Below are 15,315 nucleotides of genomic sequence, written 5' to 3'. Positions count from 1 at the left end.
TGTATGTGCAGTGCTGCCTCTGCCTGTTGTTGCCAAAATGAGGCTTACATGCGTGGAAGAGGCGCAGATAAAATTGCTCTAGTACAGGCAAGTAGAATACCAGGGTGGGCAGAGCAGTAGGATTTGCACTTGTGCATTATAGAGGGAGCATGTGAGCTCGGTAGAGCTTGCTCCGGCGAACACCAGGACAAAGCAGCGAGAGAGCCACTAGAGCATTGCATGCTGCGTCATGTGCAGCGGGTCGCAGGTATGCAATTTTTATTGCTGATCTGCTCTGCAGTGCTATTCGGGCAACAGGTATCAGAAAAAACCACTGCGTCCTTGTCTATTCCTACTTTACCGCCCATTATTGTGATGCAGTTGCTCCTAGATAATGCTCCATGTATTGCCTACTGCGCCCCACCTATCCAGCGAAAAGAAGTACCGGCAGCGGGCTCCGAAGGGGCGCGGCGATGGGCATTGGCGCTAATCATAATGGCAAAGCCATATGTTGGCAGAAAGTGCGATTGATCCTCAATCGTCCTGAATCACGGGCTTTAGCAGACGTGTGATTGTGGCGAGCTGGCTGTTTATATCCGCCATACGCGCATCCAGCTCCGCCAGCCTGCGTTCGGTATCAGCCGTGGCTTGGGCAGCCTGTGGGCCACCCGGGGCTCACCGGCGGACCGCTCCTTCCTCTGCGAGCTCCAAGCGCTCAAGAAGCTTGCCCAGCCCCTGCCATGCCGCTCATCCGACAGCTTCCCGAGGCTCTTGGGAGACGCTGGGTTCGACGGCGAGACAGCACGGCGCCTATCCTGCTTTACTGCACCCGATAATTTCCGGGTATTGGTGGCGGAATCGTCGCTAGGTGTCGGTGTCGTTGGCAAAGGCGAATTCGTCGATATCGGACTTGTCGATTTTAATAAGGGCCAGTTCGCGCTCGGCCAGGAAGCACTCGGCACGCAGGGCTTTGCGGTGCATGCCAGACTTTGCGCGCCACCAGCGGCCGACGGTTTTGTAGAGGCAGTAGAGGACCAGGTGTGGGGCGTAGGCAATAAGCAGGGTGGTGGAGCGAAGCAGCGCAAAAGTGCGTGTGGAGATGGCTGTCTTGCGCAGCGGCCAGAAGACGCCAATCTGCAAAAGATTGAGGGGAGGCACACACGGGTACGTCTGCTTGGCGCTGACGTATTCGGTGACGCGCATGGTGTACAGGAACCGGAACTCCTGGGACGAGTTCTCGGTGATCTCAACCATGCACTGGTTGATGACACCGATAAGGATATTGTACAGGATGAGCATGGACACGGCGATATACGTGCCCATGGCGAACAGACCGACGTGCGGGCCAAACAAGGTCGTATCGGTCCCAGCCAATGACTGCAGAGCCAAAGAAGATCCGCGCCATCAGACCCGAGATCTCGGAGGCTGCCAGCTTGTTGTGGCGGCTGCCCAGCGCATAGAAGGTCTGGAAGAAGCCGATGATGAAGACTAGGAGCAGGGCGAAAAACAGACTGGTGCCAGCGATAATCCGGCGCACCTGGATAATGATGGTGCCGCAGAACTCAAACTGGTCGAGCACAGCAAACAGGCGTGGCCACATCATGGCGGCGTTCAATGCCAGGACATCATATGCCTTGTCGAGGTCGTCATCGGAGCCCGTGTACCAGCTGCGGATGCGCAGGATAAAGAAGGCAGAAAAAATCGAGTAAATCGTGATGTCAAGAACATTCCACACGCTCTTGATGTACACCACAATGCCGTTCTCCATGCACTGGCGGATTTCGTCGGCAATATAGGCGAGCACGCAGATGTGCAGGACCAGCTCTTCGGCGCTCAGGGCGGGCTGGCGGCGCATTGATACGGTCGAGTACAGCACCAAAAAGAAAAACGCGTGAACCATGGTCAGGATGTTTTCAAACATGGGGATCCGCAGCGGGCTCAGTATCGACGCCAGCTGCTTTTCCAGCCTAGCCTGCCATGTTCTGTGTGGTGGCCGGGAGACCTGAGGTAGCAGTGGGTCCAGCATATCGTGGATATCGTCGGCCAGACCCACCGACGCATTGCTCCTGCTGCTGTCCCTGCGCGCAATCGTCAAGACTGCATCGGACAGTCTGCGCGGGGGTGGGCCAGGCTCAGCTGGGGTGTTCGCTGATGGCTGCGCTATACAGACACACTGGTACCCCTTCCAGTGCAATGTGCCGTCCCACAGCAGCTGGACGACATCGCCAACGACCTTTTGTGCAGTGAACCTTTTGGCTTCGCTGCGAATAGCCACTTCCAGTGCCCGCTCCACCACCAGCCGCGACCTGCTCCCCAAGTAGATCTGCGCGAGCTCCGTGGCAGGAGTCGACCAGCCGCCCATGATACCCGAGCCCCAGGTTCTCTGCGTGGGCGTATGGGAGCCACTGTCATCAACGACGTCACCGGCCCTGCCCAGCCGGTAAACCCGCACACGGTGCTCAGCTGACATCAGCGACATGTGCTGCTCGCCGCGCACAGGATTCGGCAGCTGCCATTCGCTGACGGTGGCATTCGAGTTGTGCATTGCATTGGCCATCTCCAGGCGCATGCTGTCCAGGTCGATCGGCGAGAACTTGGTGCACAGGGCGTTTTCCAGATCCCGCTTGCCCAGCTTGTGCAGCGCCTTGACACACATGATGGCGATGGTCTCTGCCACCTCCGCGCGGCTCTGGTGCTGCTCGGCCTGCGACTGTCCGGCGCTGGCCAGTACCAGAAAGTAGTCGCGGTTGGCCAATGCCGCGTACAGCATGGCGGCGCTGACCAAAGGTCCGCTGAGGGTCTCTGAGGTGATGGCTTCCTGCGTATGCCGCATGTCGCCGCGACGCCATACTCCGCATCTGTCCCGGATGGCTTGCCACAGCGGGGCTATGAGGTTGATTTGCACGTCAGGCGAGTGCAGCTGTGTCGAGGACAGCACGACGCTGACGTGCTCCAGAAGCAGGCTTCGCAGTGTCACTATTTCGAAATACGCGCAGACCGGATTCTTGTCGTCGGCTATTTCCATGTATGGTTCAACCGAGTTGTAGCTGGGCTGCGAGGTGGTGTCACCCAGGCGCAGGCGGAACGACGTGCCAGCCTGCAACCGTCGTGGCATGGTTTTCACAATAATATAAAACGCAAAATAATGAAGCAAAGTGCGAGGAGCGAAAGAAGATGGTGTTTACGGGTTTTCTGAATAGTGCAGCGCATGCTCGTTTTTAAGCGTATAAACACGTCAATGCCTGGCAGGTTCGGAAATAGGCATTGGCTGAACGGGTCAATCAAGCCCTTCTTTTTTATCTTTTTATCTGCGAACAATTCCACATTCTACAATTGGCACAGCCCACAAAATGAACCGCGCCGTGCTTGCCCGACAGTTCTCTACGACCGCAGCCAGACACTATGCCTCCAAGGCCGGCTACGAGGAGACGGCCAAGCAGCAATGGCGCAGCTACAATAACTGGCGCAAGCACTTTACATGGAAGCGGTCCACGATCCGCGAGTTCTTCCGCGACTACACACTCTGGTCAGCACTGGCCCTGGTTGCATACGTTCGGCTGACGCAAAAGCAGGAATTCGATGCGTACACGGCTGACGCCTACGTCAAAATCGACGATTTGCAGGACAAGATCAAGGAGCTGAAGCCAGCCGAACCAGAGCCGGTCGCACCAGCTACCAGCAAGCCAGAGCCCACCAGCCAGCAGGGTCCTAGTAGCTCTGGCGGCATGTTCTTTTAAGAGCCAAGGGGGTGGAAAACACAGAATATATTTACTACAGCTAGAAATCAAGGCACCCAGATTTTCTGGTCTAGTTTTGTTCACCCGAGTGTGCGTCTCTTCTCGAGCGGGTTGTACTGCAGCAGCTTCTCGATCAGGTCGACGTGGGTCAGCACCATACGGCGGCAGCAGTAGCGCTTCAGACCCAGGGCATCGAGGGCCTCGCTGTCTGTGTAGTCCTTCTGCAGGAGCTCCAGGTAGGTTTCCCACTTGTTGCCAACGACCTTTCCGCAAGTAAAGCAGCGCACCGGGATAATCATTCTAAAAAAGATCCGAAGAGTTAGCTGTCCTGCGTATGTGATTGAATTGAGGGGCCGGATTGAGAAGAGAGAATTGTACCTTGTAAACACGCGTAAAGAACGAAAAAGTGTGGTTTTTTGGACGCAAAAGAGTGCCTGGCGGTCCAGCGCAAGGCAGTCGTTTTTCAGCCAACATTTTCGCCTGATCGGGTGATTAGTGGGATCAGAGTATAAAATGCTTTTTTCTTTGGCGTTTCTTTTGCCAGCTCCCCTCTTTCTTTTTTTTTTTTTTCTCTCATTCGCGTCCTCATTCACCTCTAATACACATAAAAAAGGCATGGCACCCACAAAGCGTACTCGCAGCGGCACGGCCAAGGGCAAGCTGACAGCAAAGGTCCAAAAGGCCACAGAAGTCGCAGAGGCGAGCTCGGCGTCGGATAGCGAGGTGGGCACCAGTGGCAGCGACTCTGGGTCAGACTCAGAGTACGACAAGATGACAAAGGAGAGCAAGAAGAGCAAGAAGCACGATGCTGACGCGCAAGAGTTCTCGACTATCCTCACATCGATCCTGGGCCAGACGACGCCCTCTGCGGCGCCAATCATGGCCAAGGACCGCACACGCGAGCAGCAGATCAAGGATGAGCTGCTGAGCTACCGTGCGCGCAAGGCGCTGGTGCACGAGAAGCGGATGCTGCTGAGCAAGGACCGGGTGATTCCGACAATGGAGGGGTTTGACTACGAGCGGAAGCTGCGGAAGGTGGCGACCCGGGGCGTGGTGAAGCTGTTCAATGTGGTCAAGGCGCAGCAGACGGAGCTGGACCAGATCGAGACCATTCCGAGCCGCCGCACCGAGCGGGTGGCAGAAATGTCCAAGAGCAAGTTTGTTGATTTGCTCAAGGCAAAGACCAGCTGAAGAGACGGTTTTTATCAGGCTTTTTAGTGAGAACAATAGACAGGTTGCATGTAGAACGCTTAGTGGGGGATAATGTATAGTGGTTAGGCTGCGGTGGTCTTGGGGAACCACCGCCGTGCAAACGCCCCGTACTCTTTGCTCTCGTGAGCAAAGGTCTGGCGCTGCTCGTCGGTCAGTGCAAAGACGTTGGCCATGGAGACGGCCTCGGATCTGCTGCGCGACCGCATCTTGTCAGCACGGGCCGGGTCAACCGGCAGGTCGGGGATGTTCCAGAACGGGTCGTGCAGCGGGTCGCCTTTGTGCTCGTTTGGATCAATCCAGCGCAGATTCTGCGGGTCAAACACGGGCCTGGGCTTCGGGTCCACGGGCTCCTCGCCCTCGTCACTGCGTGGGCTGCCGCCAGAGCGGGCCGAGATTTTGCGCGCGAGCTTGCGCGAGTCCAGCGGCTCGTTGCGGATCAGCCCACGTGACCGCAGCTGCCGATCAGACTCAGCAATGGCGCTGGAAATCCGCGTGCCCTCCTCGTCATTGCCCACCCACATGCGGCCCACCGGGTCGTACCGCATGCACCCGATGACCACCGGCTCGTTGCCCCGCGACATGTTGCGGATAAGCATCGGCCGGCGCGGCTTGTGGCTCGCCTCCTGCTTCCCCTTGAGCTGCCACTCTAGCACGCGCTGCCTGGCCGACGGCACCCGGTGCGCATTTTCGGGCGTGCTTATGCCCAGGCCCAAAGACATGGGCCGCGAGTGCGCAGCCTTTTCGCTGGCAGGCTTCGACGGGGAGACGGCGGTAGCGCCGGATAACAGCGATTCCGAGTTGCGTGGCCATGAGGGGATCCGCCTACGCGGCGTCTTCAGTGCAGCCAGGTGCGAGTCCAGCTGGTCGGCTTCGTTCGGCAGCACCAGGTCATTGTAGTCTTCGTCGTCGTTTTCCACGTACTTGTCCAGCAGCGTCTGCGGCTTTTTCGCTGCCGGCTGTATCAGCGGCAGGTTCTGCGGGAGTATGCTCCGCGGTGACACTGCAGGCGGCATTAGACTGAGCTGCGTCGAGGGCGGCATCAGCCCAAGCTGCGCTGACGGCGGCAAGTGCCCCAGCTGTGCGGCAGCCGGCGGCGGTGTTCTGAGCCGTGGCATGTCGACCGGAAGCGTGGGCATTGGCGGCAGCGCGGCTTCTGTGAGTGAGTGGTCAATAATCAGCCCGTAGTCGTCACCGTCATCGTCCTCTGGCGACTCCATCCACCGCGACAGGTCGTTCTTCAGGTCCATTTTGCTTTTTTATATAAGGTATATATGTACAGGTACGGGGGTTTGGTGAAAGAAAAGGAATAAAAGGGTATAGGGCTAAATAAAAGGTGTCTTTGAAATAAAAGGGAATAAAAAGGGGAGAAAAAAAGCAAAAGGTGGGCAATTTGTCATGGCCTGGCGTATATTTTCTCCCCCTCTGTTCTTATGTCGCTTGGGTAAATCCATGATCACCCGGCGCGCGCTTCGCAAAAAATCCACTCTCCTTTAGAGAAAAAATAGTCTTTTCTGGCACTGCGTCCAAACGCCCGCACGGCCATACTGGTGCTCTAAAAATTGCAGGGACAATCCGAGAAGCAAGAACGAGACACGTACCACGGTCTCTGTGCAACAGGCATCCCCAGGTGGAGTGATTCCGCTATTCCCCTAAAGCCGTGCACTGTGAATTTCAAGGAAACCACGGGGAGCGCGGTTCTCGTTTACCACAGCCTGGCAGTTTCCGGGTTCAAAAATAGCACGCAGGCTAGCCTGCAAAACCTCTCCCCACAAGAACACCAGAGATATAGTGTCGGGCACATTTCACACTTTAGCTCGCAGCAAACAATGCCAGAATGCAAGAAAAGCCGATTATCTCATTTGTGGACAAAGGCGCGAATTGTCCAAGCCCAAATAGAGCACCCATCCATACATTTGTGCATGCTTGCACTATATTGTCTGCTTTCGAGCGCACATCCTGGTTGGCAATCTCGTACAAACAAAAAATGCATTCAGACCTCCAGCGCCGAGTCCCAGAACTTGATCTCCAGCGCAGTCGTGTCGACAAAGGTCTTGAGCAGGCGGTTTAGGCGGGCCTGGGACGGCTGCTCCTGCTGCACCAGGTCCTCAATCTGCTGCCTGCCCTTTCTTACGGCGTCCTGGAAATGCGCATCGGCGTAGTTGCTGATCCACGGCCAGTACTCATTGCCCTCCGTGACAGTCTCCGGGTCCTCTGCCTGGCACACAGCGGCCTCGCCGTAGCCAAGCAGGCACGGATACATGGCGACAAGCAGCTCGAGGAGGTCGCTGGAGGTGCCCTTGTCGAGAATATAGCGGGTGTAAGCGACGCTGGCCCAGCTTTCCTGCTCGTTCTCCATCTCCTCCCTGGAGATGCCCCAGTCGCTGCACATTTTGACATGCAGCTCGCTTTCACGCGCACACCCCAGGGCAATGTCGGCCATGCCGCCGATCTCCCGCATCGTGTCGCTTTTGAACGCGGCCAGGGCGTTGGTGCGTGCATAATGCTTCAGGTAGATGTAGTCTTGCTTCAGATAGTAAATGAAGGCCGGACGGCGCAGCGTGCCCGTGCCGGCTTGGCGCACAAAGGCGTGGCGGATGTACTTGTCCCACAAGCCGTTGGAGTGGGCTTTCAGGTAGGCCGTGAATGGATAGGGGGTTTGCACGGTTGGCGGCGGGATTGCCAAAGACGTCAGTGCATAGGCGTGGTTGACTGGGCCGTGGCCGTGGCCCACCGGGTAGGCGGCCTGGATCGCCTGATTAACATATTTGATGGCATATCGGACGGCATCCAGGGGCGCCATGTCCTTGGCCAGATTGGCGGCAATGGCAGCGCTGAGCGTGCATCCGGTGCCGTGGGTGCTGGTGGATGCAACGCGCGGGTTCTCAATACAGGTGGTCTCCTGCGACTTGCTCTCAAATACCACATCCACAATCGGCCCATTCGCCAGATGCCCGCCCTTGACCACCACCACGGGGACTCCAAACCGCTGGCCAATCTCGCGGCCCGCCACCTGCATCTCCTCAATGGTCTCGATTGAGTGCTCTGGCATATCAAGAAGAACCTCGGCCTCGCGCAGATTCGGCGTCACCAATGTCGCCAAGGGCAGCAGCTTCTGGCGCAGCGCATCGATGGCGTCTTCCTTGAGCAGACGGCCGCCAGAAGTCGCCACCATGACTGGATCCACGACCAGGGGGATTCCGGGTGCATTGCGCTTCCAGGCATTGACCACGGCCTCGATGGTTGCGCAGTCCATCAGCATGCCAGTCTTGGCGGCCTTGATGCTGATGTCAGAGAAGACTGCATCAAGCTGCTCCGAGATCATCGAGGGCGGCACGGCAAACACCGACTGCACCGATTGCGTGTTCTGGGCCGTCAGGGCGACGACGGCTGAGAGCCCGTAGGTGGCGTGCGCCATGAAGGTCTTCAGATCGGCCTGGATACCAGCGCCGCCACCACTGTCGCTGCCAGCGATTGTGAGCACTGCGGGTGGAGATGCGGGAGAATTCACAGACATTTATGCTTATTACAAGAGAATAGCGATAGCGACAGAGTCAGCGAAATGAAGAGACAAGCTGCGTTGCTGGGAAGAAGAAACGTCCCCGAGGTCCGCAAAACAAGACCCTCGCTAAAAAGACCCCCAAGAAGGGAACTTTCCAGTGTAATATCCGCAAAACCGGGATGCGGGGGTGCCTGGCGGATAATATGGCGGCGAGCAGCTTGGGATAAATTGGGCGCCCGCTATCTCTCCTTGTGCAGCTCCTTACACCCATCCACACCACTTTTCTCTCGCAAGCAAGAATGAAGCTCGATTTTGACCTCACGCTCTACCTCGTCACTGACAGCGGCATGGTACCGGCCGGCTCGACGCTCTCGCAGATCGTCGACGAGGCCATCCAGGGGGGCGTCACCATCGTCCAGCTCCGCGAGAAGCACGCCGACACCAGCGACTTCTTGGCGCAGGCCAAGCTCGTGCAGCAGGTGACCAAGCGCCATAAGGTCCCGCTGCTCATCAACGACCGCATCGACATTGCGCTGGCCATCGACGCCGATGGCGTGCACATCGGCCAGGACGACATGCCATTGCACGAGGCCCGGCGGCTCCTGGGCGACGACAAGATCATCGGCGTGTCAGTGCAGACCAGAGAGCACGCCGAGCAGGCAGTCCTGGGCGGCGCCGACTATCTGGGCATCGGCGCCTGTTTCGATACGCAGACGAAGGAGCTCAAGCAGGGGTCGCAGGGACCGGCAGGCATTCGCGATGTCTGGGAGCACGCGGTCGAGGTCAGTGGCCCGAGGCCTGTGCGTGCGGTGACCATTGGCGGGGTCAACTCGTACAATGCCGTCCATGTGCTGATCTGCACGCGCACCACACGCGGGAACCTGCCCCTGGACGGCCTGGCCGTCGTCTCGGCCATTGTTGCCGCTGAGAGCCCGCGCAATGCTGCTGCCATACTGCGCCGCCAGATTGCCTTTGCCTTTGAGAGCGCGTGGATTGCACGGACTCCGGCCGCACGTGATTCCATCCGCTCTGCAATCGGCGATGCCTTCGAGGCCGCGCGCCAAAACACGCCGCTGGTGCAGCACATCACCAACCCCGTGGTCATCAACGACTGCGCAAACGCCTGCCTGGCGCTCGGCGGGTCGCCCATGATGGCCACCGACGCCAGCGAGCAGGCTGACCTGGCGCCCGTCGTGTCCTCTCTGGTGATCAACATCGGCACCCTCAATGCCTGGCAGGTCGACGGCATGCGCGCAGCCATGAAGCAGGCCAATCTGCGCAACACCCCCGTGATCCTCGACCCCGTGGCTGCCGGCGCCACAAAGTACCGGTCGCAGATCGTCAGCGAGTTCCTCAAGGAGTTTGGCGTCCATGTGATCAAGGGCAATGCTGGCGAGATCGCCGCTCTGGTGGGCTCCGACGAAATGCACGTGCGCGGCGTCGACGCCGTCGGCTGCGGATTCAAGGACCCCGCAGGCATTGTGCGGGCCCTGAGCCTCAAGGAGCGCTGCGTTGTCGTGATGACCGGGCCCGTCGACTACATCTCCGACGGCTCCAGCACCTTCGCCGTCAAGAATGGCCACAAGCTCCAAGGCACCATCACCGGCTCCGGCTGCATGACCGGTACTGCCGTGGGCACGTACGTCTACGCTGTCGCCCACACTGATCCGCTGGTCGGCGCAATCACCGGGATGGTTGCGATTAACTTGGCCGGCGAGCATGCGGCCCAGAGACCCGATGTCAAGGGACCAGGGACCTTCCGTGCTGCATTCATCGACGAGATGTATAATCTGACCAAGGAGCAGCTGCTGGCCGAGATGCGGATCGAGCAGCTCCACTAGGATCTTTCAGCCATGGAATAAATGCAACCCCACAAAGCGACGATGAACCTGCCAACTATGAGCGCATGCGCAGTGCTAAGGTGGTGGAGATGTTGTTGGATTTTTCTTTCATGCATTCATATCTGCCCCGTCCCAGCCGTTTCAGCAAAAGACAAAGCAGACGTACAAAAAAAGGGAAAGAAAGAAAAAGCAGAACCAGAAATATCTAATATACAAGTGTGGGAGTTTGACGGGGGACCGAACAGAGGGGAGATTAGAACCTCGGGTAGAGCAAAAACGAAGAAAACCTTGGGCTGGCTAGAAACCTCCGATCTTGCGCTGGGAACCGACCACAGGCTTAGAGCTTGTTGGCGGGGCGCGAGATGGTGGCGGTGATGAAGCCGGACGGGTCAGCAATGGGCATGTAGACCTCAGCGTCCGAAGCCAGGTTCTTCAGGCCGAGCTTGCTCAGATCGAACGGGAAGTAGTGAATGTTGGGCAGAGCATAGTACACATCGTCGACAGCAGCAAAGTCGTTGAGGGTGCGGTCCGCCATGATGTACAGGGTGGTCTGGACCGAGGCGTGGACCCAGGCGCGGGGGTCGTTGGCGAACGCATCGAGGGTGTTGCGCTTAGCACCGCTGTAGATGTCGTTGAACGGCGTGTTCTCCAGGCCAACGGCGGTGTTGGCAACAAACTTCCACTGGCACAGGACCTTGGTCGACAGCATGCGGTCGGGCATGTCCGGCAGGGTGGCCAGCTCGTCGCGCCAGAAGTCGGTGAACGACGAGTTGGTGGTCTTGAGCACCTCCAGGTCGTAGAAGCCCGAGGTCAGCTGGATCGTCTGCGCAATCGCCGACGGTGGGTTGGTCTTGGTGACCACGGCCTCGGTCCAGCGGGTCTCCTTGCCCTCGCGGTAGAACGCGTGCGGGTGGCCAGCGCCGGTGAACGCCATGCGCTCCCACGGCTTGGTGATGATCTTGACACGGCACGTGGTGACGTGCGCGTACTTGTTCACCATGAACTTGGCGATCTCCATCGCAAACACCTCGGGGACCATGACCTTCTCGGCAGGCAGCGTCTTGGCCAGGTAGTACACCGTGTTCTTCTGCGAGTCCGTGGCGACCACCAGCTTGTTGTCACCCTTGGTGTACGATGTCTCGAACTGGTCGCCCGAGAGCAGGCAGCAGACCGAGTAGTCGGCAACCTCCTGCCAGCCGTCGGCGTGGCGGACGACGCGGACGACACGGACGCGGTCCTTACCGTAGGCCTGAGACTTGATGATCGAGGACTCCATTGCAATTCGTTCCGAAAGTGGTGTTGGTGGGAGAGGAAGAGAGCTGGTTTCGTTGAGAAATAAAGATCCCTAAGCAAACATGGTGCCCGGACGGCTGCGCTTTTATACCCTCTCGGCGAGCAATCTGGGAACCCCCTGTCTGTTCGGCTGCAAGATATTTTGCCTTTGTGCGGTCTGTTTCCTGCAGGCCACATGGCGGACAAAATTGATACTTTTTGTTCGAAGACGTCTGAGCGATATTATCGCTCGAGACGTGCGGCGAATTTCTCGTTATGGAAAGGTATGCTGCCAACCAGAATGCATAGGGATCGCTGCCAGTCCGAGATAAATTCCCCGCTGTACTTGTTCTCCCTCCGGGCGCTGACGTCACTTGTCGGCAAGCCAAAACACTTAATCGATAGCGCAATCTAATCGGCGATTCCGTGGGTGATCTAGGAACTGCTGTGGTCGTGCAATCAGCTTTGCTTGTCATTCTTAGCGACTCTGAAGCGTAGCCGTGCTCTCCTGCAAGCCCGACAGATTCTAACGCCAAGTTGTCAACAGTACGTAGCAGCTACCCCTGCCAAGCCTTGTGTATCTCACTGAATGCTGCCCTCTGTTTTTCTGCTCGAGTACCGATGCGGAAATGTGCTTCCCCCGAAAACCATACCTCCTGGAACATCTGTTTTCCTTGAGGCAAGAGACGCAGGGTCCTCTCGACATAAAACACTAGAAATCAAGCGTACAAAAGGCAAATCAGCTCTGTATGCCAGTTTCTTCGCTTATGCAGTATCTTCTATTCTTAACCAGCCCTGGCCAAGGCTGATGTGCTGACCTTTGGCGTGCTCGGATGCATCTTGTATTCATCTCAATACGCCATATAAAAAGCCGTGTCCATCAAACCCTGTGCCTGCTAATAAGCAACATTACTGGTGCTTTTTCACCACTAGACTCTAGCACGCTATGATGGTCTTTTTGCTCTTGCTTCTGTCGTCTTTGCTGACGCAGGTTCCAAAAACTTGGGATCCGCAGAAAAGTCTACATTCTATGATTTGGGTTATTTGAACCAAAAAGGAAGCCATTGGGCAGGGAGTGTTTGAGTAATGAAATCCAAATATACAAGCTGTGCTTACTATATTATACTTCAGATGCAGTCGATATGAGAATGACATTTCCAGTAATGCAGCAAAGCATACATATTAACTACATGCGGCATATACTCATTGGTGCCGCCAATTCCTCCCCTCTCCTTATTGAGCTTGGTTATCTTATCGGTGTTTCTCTCGTGTATATCCGCCCTCAGAAAAATGATAAACTGCGGATAAGAATGCATATCTGGCGATAGACCTGCAGCTCTCCTTGTTTAATCTTGAGACGCTTGAGCGTCAAACTAATTGCTGGAAGATCGGTTGTATCTGTTGATATTCGGGGTTCGGAGTCCCACTGCGCCACCATAGACAAGGCCGAAACGCATACGTACAATGGCCCAGACAGACGACCAGCCCTCCTTCTCCCTCTCAGTCACTTTCTGAGAAGTTGCTTTTTTCCATATACTCGATAACCACTCATCCCCTAGGTTAAAAAAATTGATAAGATTGATATTTAGGTTTATAGAGTAGTGCTGTTTACCTCCATTGCATTCTCCAGCAGTGACGCTGGACACCGGCATATTTAATAACTGAGCGTAGAATCAGAAACCTCTACCTCTAGAATACTCCAAAAAGCTATAATAGAATAACTATGCCAAAGTGGTTCGACTCCTCGGGATTCTCAGTTAGAATTGTCCATTTGAGAATGCTACACAGGAGCTCTTTGGAGATATAAAATGGGTGGTGGGGTATGTTTGGAAAATGCCGTGGGTTTCGAGTGAAGAAAATAAAAGAGTGGAGCGAAAAGCGAGGAAGAGTCTCCATTGAGGTGCAGCAGGCTCAATATACCCTGGAACTCCAGGGAATCCCCCTTAGCAGTATGCCTGAGCTGTCGGTACTGGTGTGGAGGCGAGAATAAGATGAACACCTCGTTTATACAAAATATCTTACGACAGGGGAACTTCATTAGTAGCAATCCCAAAAAGCTGTGTGCTTGGCACAGAGACAGGTGCTGTTCATGGAGTGGGAAGTGGCCAAAAACCTCGCTCGGTTCCTGTCTCTGGCAGTACTAAGGAGGCAGGAGATGTGCATTCCTGCTATCCCTACTGCAAGCACTCCTGCACCGCCAGTATCCTCGCACTCGCCCCCTTCTATTTTTGGCTTGAATGAAAGGATTGTGGTCCTTGTGATCATCTCCTGTCAAAGATATCTTGCCAGCAGCTTCAAACTCCGCTCTTCTTTCTCACCCGAGCTTCGGTTTTCGATTTTGCAGATCTCATTTCCAGGCGAACAGTACTGCAAAGGATACAAGACTGGCAGCCAATGCATACCTAGCTTGGTGCTAAGCGTATAACAGCCTTTGTCACCAAAAGAAGGAGGTGATGTATAGTCAACTGCTGTTAGCTGTCCTTCTATTTCGCATAAAGCCGTTTTATATAATTGCAATAGCTACCAGCGCTGAAAAGCCGAAGCAGATGGCTTACTTCGTTCAGCAGCAAATTCAAATATATGGACTTTGGACAGGAGAGTAATCTGAGCATAATAGTATCCGGCATGCGTATGGATGAGAGGAGTTCCTACATCCTTTATTGGCTTTAAAGAAGTGTGAACGATCCTTTATAAAAAATGAACAAAGAAAAGTTGAACTAAGGAGAAAAGGGAGGCTAGCTTGATCTCCTTTGGCCTAACCATTCATGTTTGTTCTTAGTAGTAGTGGTAATTGGAGTGTAAAGCGTTGCTCAGTAGTTCGTGCCTGCTTTTGTGCTCGCATGTTTGGTCTTTTAAATGACATGAATGCGCAGCTGGGGCGAGTGTTAATCGAGCATCACGTCGAAAAAAGCAGAGCTAAGGATCTCAATTTCGTATACAACATAGTCGAATACCATCTCGGAGTTGCTGTAGATGGTCCAGTTCCTTGGTTTGTGCAGCGAGCCCATACACCTGAACCTAAAGAAGAACAGCCTAACGAGCTCTTGGTCGCGTACAAGGATAAAGCACTTGTATGTGTCTTCGTTGAATGTGGCCTTCTCGTTCCCGATTTCGATGCGCGCGTTGATGTAGCTGTGCAGCCCGGTGGCCGCAGTGTGTGTGTATCCTCCGAGGAAGTTGGCAAGGTCTTTGAGTTCGAGCGCGAGATTGAATGTCTCGTTTTCCAAGGTAAAGACCTTTCTATTCAAGACTTGTACAATCTCCGCAGCCTCGGCCTGGGCCATCTTCTCATCAAGCTCGCGGGGGGTCAACTTCCGCGGTACAGTGGCAGCGTTGTTGCCCTTCCACCCGATGAGGTACTCCGCGACCTGGATTATCTTTGCATCTGAAGCGTCGCTCAAGTTGGCAAAGGTATCCTTGAAGTTTTGAAGCACCCTCTCCTTAGTAGTGCGGGGGTTAATCACCTTCGACTCAGGAAACCACCTGTTCTCGCTGTCCGAGCGGTTAACGAATACGAGCGCAGGGCTTTCCATTGTGCGAGTAGTGTCTAGGGAAGAAGTGTATGTCCAAATGTGAGGTTTTTGAACTTGGAGGAAAATGGAAAGAAAGATACTTTGGGAATTGAATGTAATTTTATTGAGTTGACCGCTAGGACGAGCTTTAAATGAGTTGATATTGCAATGTTCAAGGCTAATGAAAAGCGAACCACATTTGAATGTAGAGTTAAAGAGGAAAGAAAGAAATTAGCGAATAGCTGGGCAGGCGGCTGCATGCC

The 15,315-nt window shown here is 55.4% G+C and overlaps 9 protein-coding genes across 9 annotated transcripts; 3 read left to right on the top strand and 6 right to left on the bottom strand.

The window, feature by feature from the left end:
* Positions 1 to 172: 172 nt before the first annotated feature.
* On the bottom strand, positions 173 to 3,130 carry DL89DRAFT_264746 (uncharacterized protein). Its single transcript, XM_040886360.1, has 4 exons — positions 1,331 to 3,130; positions 890 to 1,236; positions 659 to 843; positions 173 to 626 (listed from the first exon to the last, which is right to left on the bottom strand). Exons 1-4 carry the CDS (start codon positions 3,092 to 3,094, stop codon positions 514 to 516), a joined length of 2,409 nt encoding a protein of 802 aa, XP_040748168.1. The 5' UTR covers positions 3,095 to 3,130; the 3' UTR covers positions 173 to 513.
* Positions 3,131 to 3,329: 199 nt separating this feature from the next.
* Positions 3,330 to 3,716, top strand: DL89DRAFT_290408 (uncharacterized protein; the record flags this gene model as incomplete). The annotated part of the gene is made up of 1 exon (XM_040890080.1): positions 3,330 to 3,716. The coding sequence occupies one exon, from the start codon at positions 3,330 to 3,332 to the stop codon at positions 3,714 to 3,716; it is 387 nt and encodes a 128-aa protein (XP_040748167.1).
* Positions 3,717 to 3,723: 7 nt separating this feature from the next.
* Positions 3,724 to 4,263, bottom strand: DL89DRAFT_264745 (DNA-directed RNA polymerase I, II, and III subunit RPABC5). The gene has a single exon (XM_040886359.1). It carries the CDS (start codon positions 4,013 to 4,015, stop codon positions 3,797 to 3,799), a length of 219 nt encoding a protein of 72 aa, XP_040748166.1. The 5' UTR covers positions 4,016 to 4,263; the 3' UTR covers positions 3,724 to 3,796.
* A 68-nt stretch (positions 4,264 to 4,331) lies between these two features.
* Positions 4,332 to 4,985, top strand: DL89DRAFT_301346 (Rrp15p-domain-containing protein; the record flags this gene model as incomplete). The annotated part of the gene is made up of 1 exon (XM_040890843.1): positions 4,332 to 4,985. The coding sequence occupies one exon, from the start codon at positions 4,332 to 4,334 to the stop codon at positions 4,905 to 4,907; it is 576 nt and encodes a 191-aa protein (XP_040748165.1). The 3' UTR covers positions 4,908 to 4,985.
* A 5-nt stretch (positions 4,986 to 4,990) lies between these two features.
* Positions 4,991 to 6,175, bottom strand: DL89DRAFT_254716 (uncharacterized protein; the record flags this gene model as incomplete). Its single annotated transcript, XM_040885294.1, has 1 exon — positions 4,991 to 6,175. The coding sequence occupies one exon, from the start codon at positions 6,173 to 6,175 to the stop codon at positions 4,991 to 4,993; it is 1,185 nt and encodes a 394-aa protein (XP_040748164.1).
* A 593-nt stretch (positions 6,176 to 6,768) lies between these two features.
* Positions 6,769 to 8,620, bottom strand: DL89DRAFT_25255 (uncharacterized protein). Its single transcript, XM_040885183.1, has one exon. It carries the CDS (start codon positions 8,440 to 8,442, stop codon positions 6,919 to 6,921), a length of 1,524 nt encoding a protein of 507 aa, XP_040748163.1. The 5' UTR covers positions 8,443 to 8,620; the 3' UTR covers positions 6,769 to 6,918.
* A 4-nt stretch (positions 8,621 to 8,624) lies between these two features.
* Positions 8,625 to 10,307, top strand: DL89DRAFT_25253 (TMP-TENI-domain-containing protein). Its single transcript, XM_040885182.1, has one exon. It carries the CDS (start codon positions 8,727 to 8,729, stop codon positions 10,266 to 10,268), a length of 1,542 nt encoding a protein of 513 aa, XP_040748162.1. The 5' UTR covers positions 8,625 to 8,726; the 3' UTR covers positions 10,269 to 10,307.
* DL89DRAFT_243553 (uricase) lies at positions 10,131 to 11,544 on the bottom strand (the record flags this gene model as incomplete). The annotated part of the gene is made up of 1 exon (XM_040885035.1): positions 10,131 to 11,544. One exon carries the CDS (start codon positions 11,542 to 11,544, stop codon positions 10,606 to 10,608), a length of 939 nt encoding a protein of 312 aa, XP_040748161.1. The 3' UTR covers positions 10,131 to 10,605.
* A 2,848-nt stretch (positions 11,545 to 14,392) lies between these two features.
* On the bottom strand, positions 14,393 to 15,132 carry DL89DRAFT_264741 (uncharacterized protein). Its single transcript, XM_040886358.1, has one exon. The coding sequence runs from the start codon at positions 15,071 to 15,073 to the stop codon at positions 14,426 to 14,428; it is 648 nt and encodes a 215-aa protein (XP_040748160.1). The 5' UTR covers positions 15,074 to 15,132; the 3' UTR covers positions 14,393 to 14,425.
* Between the last annotated feature and the right edge of the window lie 183 nt (positions 15,133 to 15,315).

Source organism: Linderina pennispora (genome assembly GCF_002104995.1).
Source record: "Linderina pennispora strain ATCC 12442 chromosome Unknown DL89scaffold_1, whole genome shotgun sequence".
Classification (NCBI taxonomy): Eukaryota; Fungi; Kickxellomycota; class Kickxellomycetes; order Kickxellales; family Kickxellaceae; genus Linderina; species Linderina pennispora.
This window is presented reverse-complemented; position numbering and strand designations above follow the sequence as displayed.

Coding starts and splice junctions, on each gene's coding strand:
- DL89DRAFT_264746 (XM_040886360.1), bottom strand. CDS start 3,094: ATGCCACGACGGTTGCAGGCTGGCACGTCGTTCCGCCTGCGCCTGGGT. Junction 1,237..1,330: donor GCTGGGACCGATACGACCTT/GTTTGGCCCGCA, acceptor GTCATCAACCAG/TGCATGGTTGAGATCACCGA. Junction 844..889: donor GCCCTTATTAAAATCGACAA/GTCCGATATCGA, acceptor ACCGACACCTAG/CGACGATTCCGCCACCAATA.
- DL89DRAFT_264745 (XM_040886359.1), bottom strand. CDS start 4,015: ATGATTATCCCGGTGCGCTGCTTTACTTGCGGAAAGGTCGTTGGCAAC.
- DL89DRAFT_25255 (XM_040885183.1), bottom strand. CDS start 8,442: ATGTCTGTGAATTCTCCCGCATCTCCACCCGCAGTGCTCACAATCGCT.
- DL89DRAFT_25253 (XM_040885182.1), top strand. CDS start 8,727: ATGAAGCTCGATTTTGACCTCACGCTCTACCTCGTCACTGACAGCGGC.
- DL89DRAFT_264741 (XM_040886358.1), bottom strand. CDS start 15,073: ATGGAAAGCCCTGCGCTCGTATTCGTTAACCGCTCGGACAGCGAGAAC.